At 43.1% G+C, this 4743-nt stretch overlaps 1 protein-coding gene across 1 annotated transcript in view; it reads left to right on the top strand.

Moving 5' to 3' along the window:
• The window catches only part of LOC101985034 (pyrethroid hydrolase Ces2a-like), a 14367-nt gene extending 10879 nt beyond the window's left edge, over positions 1-3488 (top strand). The window contains exons 6-7 of the mRNA XM_005372068.1: positions 2813-2891; positions 3305-3488. Coding sequence (XP_005372125.1) covers positions 2813-2891; positions 3305-3488 — 263 coding nt within the window. The remainder of the gene's footprint in view (positions 1-2812; positions 2892-3304) is intronic.
• Positions 3489-4743: the final 1255 nt, after the last annotated feature.

Below are 4743 nucleotides of genomic sequence, written 5' to 3'. Positions count from 1 at the left end.
GCTCGTGGGCTACATAGAATAATAGAAATGGGTTAGATCAATATGTAAGAGCTAGCCAATAAGAGGCTGGAACTAATGGTTCAGGCAGTGATTAAAAGAATACAGTTTCCGTGTAATTATTTCGGGGCATAAGCTAAGCTAGCCATGCGGGTGGCAGGGTGCTGGGGACGCAGCCCCGCTGCTCCTATTTCAACACTGAATCAACCTTTTCTGAACTCAAAGAAGTTGCTCATTGAAAATCTGAATCAGTGTCAGTGGTGTGATGTGCATATTTTAATTTCCCAAAATGTGCAAAGTAGAACACATCCATCAACCAGATTTCATTCCTTTGAGTACCTTTTGGATTACTCCCTGCAGGTAGTGGTGTTTGATTATAGAAAGAGGAAATAGGATATCTCTTTATAATCTTCTTAGCTTGTTGCTATGTAATAGGAAACTCTTTCTATAAACCTTCGCTATTGACATGATGTTTTTTGAGAAATTCTGAGCATATTTCCAATAAATAATCACTAAATTTCTGCATTACCTTGTGCTACAGGACCTGGCAGACCAGTATGGGATCAAATATATGTTGTGTATAAGGAACAAAGCTTATTCCTGAATGTATCTTGAAAGAGTATGAATAATGTACTCAATTCTGTATTATCTGTTATAAATTCAGTGGTTTCAATATGCAAGATAATTCTTTCTGCAAATTGCAAATCAGTAACTATATTGAGAGGTTCTTTAAAATCCCTTAGTATCATGAAAACAGCATATAGCTCTGCTTTTAAACAGAATTTTAAAGGCTCTGTTCCACCTTACTTAAATCTTCTGAATTGTAACTTGCCTTTTCTAATTTATGTGAATCAGTATAGAATGTATGGATTTCAGTTATTGGTGTGTCACGAAGAATGCTGGGAAGGATACATGAAGTTTTCTTTATAAGGTTAATTGTATCGCTTTTGGGATAATTGCTGTTAATCTCTCCTAAAAAATATTAGACCAAGCTCCTCACCATGCTTCATTATCTTCCCATAATTTTTTAAATTTCATTAGTAGTATAAGTCACTATAATCTCAGCTGATCTATTCCTGCTAATTGACAAATTCTGAATTTTCCTTTTATAATTAATTCAGAGATATTTTCCACATAAAATTTTAATTTTTTACTTGGTTTGTATGGTAAAAAGATCCCTTCAAGATAACATCTTCCCTCTGTATTAAAATTCTTGTAGGGAAAATTCTGGAAGGTGATATGACTGGAATACAATTAGGATTTGATTCACCCTATCTACATGTGCCTCCTGTAATTTCTTTTTAATGATAGTCAATTCCTTTTCAGCTTCAGCTATTAATTCCCTGAGAATTTTTAAGTTTTTTCATCATCTAAGGTTTTGTTTAAATGAATTATTAGATCAGGTGTTATCCCAACAACCAGTCATAGATTGGAAATTCTCCTAACAATCCTTGAAATTCATTAAGAGTTTGTAGTCAGTCTCTCCTAATTTGTACCTTTTGTGTTCTAATTTTCCATAAACTTTTTTTGTAACCTAGGTAATTGACAGAATCTCCTCTTTTTGGTTTTTAAGGAGCAATTTGTAATTCCCATCTAGACAAAACTTTCTTTACTTCTGCATTTGAATCAGATAGCAAAATGACATCCATGTAATGGTGAATTACAGATTTAGGAAAAAGCTTATATATTATTTCCAGTAACTGACTTACAAAGTATTGGCACAGGGTGGGGATATTGAGCATTCCCTGTGGGAGGATTGTCCACTGGTATCTCCTAATAGGCTGAGAATTATTATAAGTAGGCACTGTGAAGGTAAATTTTTCTTTGTCTTTCTCTTGTAAAGTTATAATGAAGAAACAATCTTTGAAATCAATAACTATGAGAGGCCATCTTTTTTGGTAACAGAGAAGGAAGAGGAATTCCAGATTGTAGAGGGTCCATAGGTTGAATAACATTGTTAACAGCTCTTAGATCTGTCACCATTCTCCATTTTTCAGATTTCTTTTTAACAACAAATATAGGAGAATTCTGGGGGCTGGTTGATTCTCCAATATGGTGAACATCTAGTTGTTCCTGTACCTGCTGTTCTAAGTCCTGCAGCTTTTCTTCAGTTAGAGGCTATTGTCTAACCCATATTGGTTTTTTGGTTACCCATTTAAAGGTAGGACCGTTAGTACCTCTGAAGGTTTGCTAGTTGCTTTGTGTACTTGTACAACCTGAATGGCTAGTAACCTTTGTACATAGTACCTTATAATATCCCTCCCAAAAACATGAGTTTCTGGGACTGCAGGAATATTGATCTGGGTATTCCATTGCTGCAGCAGTCACAACCCCATAAATTCACTACAATATTAGCCACATTTGCCCTCAGCATTTTTCTCTGTCCTCCTGGCCCTATGCATTCAACCTATCTCATGCTTTGTTCTGATCTACAAACACAAGGCAGAGAGAGCTAACTGGACTAGACTGGACTTTTAAACCTCAAAGCCAATTTCCAATGATACACCTCCTCCAAAAAGGCCATACCTCCTAATTCTTCCTAAATAGTTCCACTAACTGGGGACCAAGCATTCAAATATATGAGTTTATAGGATTTGAGCCACCACACCTATATTAGATGGAATGAGGACACACTGAGCAGAACTGAACCTAGAGGCATTCAATTAGAGGTGTGGGTGGCTCCCGGATCCTTGGTGGTGAAGGAGAAAAAGAGGCCTAGGGTTCAAGGTCAGGCTAAAGGAAGGATGGTGACTGTGGAGCGGGAATAGGCAGCTGCATAAGGTGACTGGGACCTGAACATCTGTCTTCCCAATAGCTACAACTGTCTTCACTGAGGAGGAGGAGCTGCTGAGCAGGAGAATGATGAAGTACTGGACCAACTTTGCAAGACATGGGTGAGAGCACATCCCTCCCTCAACCTCCTCAGTGGTGGGTCCCTATCTAGGCCTCCATTGGTGGTTGATGACTTCATTAGCATGCATGGATAACTCATCATGTGATAGAGTCCTTCTCACCCCAGGGCACACTTGGGTACATTGTACATATTGGTTACTGGTCACATGGCAATGACCTGATAGGAGCTATGGTATAATTCTTTGGATTTTGCCTTTGAATGGGAGACCCAAAATTGTCCAGGTAGTCTTGCCCCACAAGGAACAGACACTCGTAGGTGACACTTGTATCCCTGTGTAAGGACACAGGCCTCATCCGTCCCCTCAACTATTGGCCCAATTAGCCCTGACAAATTGGGAGATCACAATGATGAGCATGATTTTACCATTCCCTGATGGCTGGCAATTATCCACAGGAACCCAAACAGCGAGGGGCAAACTGACTGTCCAGTGATGAACAATAATGAGAAGTACCTGCAGCTGGACATCCAGCCTGCTGTGGGCCAAGCCCTGAAGGCCAGAAGGCTGCAGTTCTGGACTCAGACTCTGCCCCAGAAGATCCAGGAGCTAAAGGGGTCTCAGGATAATTACAAAGAGTAGTACCCTGTGAGAGGAATGGTGTGAAGGGCTGAACATACATGAGGTCAGCCGAACATTCTTAGAGAATCCCGGTTAGAGTCTAATAGTCACATCACCATCCCTTACCTCTGCAATTGTCCATTTGGTCTGCATGTACGAAAAACCCTTGGTGTGTCATTCATTCCTCAACATGCTGGGACACCTTTTATGAGACTCCGTGAATGCTCCCATGAATGTAGATGTGTGACCCCTAAGTGCCCCAATCTTCTTTCAGTGTCCCCTGGGACAATGCCCTTTCCTTCCTTTCTTCCTCTGCTCTCATCCTCTCTCCTCTTCTCAAAGCCCCAGACAGTCTTCAGATGAAACAGAAGCTCTGGAAATATTTATTATATGGGAGTGGACTGTCAAAATCCTATGTTCTCTGGGTGAGTTTCTGGCCCCGCGGCGCAGGCCTGGGACAGGGAGCTCAGAGGTTCCTTGGCCCCCCAGCCTTCTTGGGCAGAACCCTCCCCACTTCGGCCCCACCACCCTCTTTCGGCACATAACATCAACCAGCCCAGCCTGTCTGGGCACTGGGTCCGAATCCTCGGGGCACCCAAGCGGGAGGGAGTTCCTTTGTTTCTATGGCCTGCCTGCAACAAGCAGGGTAGGTGCCTTGTTTGCGACCTGCCCATCTAGCACAGAGGCCTGATCTCTCAGCGCCAGGAGACCCAGCATTGGGGTGAGTTTCTGGCCCCGCGGCGCCAGCCTGGGACGGAGAGCTCAGAGGTTCCTTGGAACCCTATCCTTCTTGGGGTCTCTGCAGAGCTTCTACTCCGTCCATACTGCCTCTTTGTTCCTAGCCCACCCAGCTTCCTTCCAGAATCCTCCCCACTTCAGCCCCATAGCCCTCTTTCAACACATAACATCAACCAGCCCAGTCTGTCTGGGCACTGGGTCCGAATCCTCAGGGCACCCAAGTGGGAGGGAGTGCCTTTGTTTCTATAGCCTGCCTACAACAAGCAGGGCAGGCGCCTTGTTTGCGAACTGCCCAACCAGCAGGGAGGCCTGATCTCTCGGCACCAGGAGACCCAGCTTTGGGGAGAGCCAACATTGGGGAGAGCCAGCATTGGGTAGGCAAGGAGACCTGATCTGGTAAAAGAAGATCCATAAGGGAGCATTTGGAAGAAGAGATGGGCAGACGCCAAGGCAAGAATTCACCCAACAAGCTGAAAAGCAACATGAAGCCACCAGAAACCAGCGCCCTCACAACGGGAGGACATGAACACCTTAATCA

Source organism: Microtus ochrogaster, unplaced genomic scaffold (assembly GCF_000317375.1).
Source record: "Microtus ochrogaster isolate Prairie Vole_2 unplaced genomic scaffold, MicOch1.0 UNK170, whole genome shotgun sequence".
Classification (NCBI taxonomy): domain Eukaryota; kingdom Metazoa; phylum Chordata; class Mammalia; order Rodentia; family Cricetidae; genus Microtus; species Microtus ochrogaster.
Note: the sequence above shows the minus strand (reverse complement) of the source record. Positions and strands in the feature narration are given on the sequence as shown.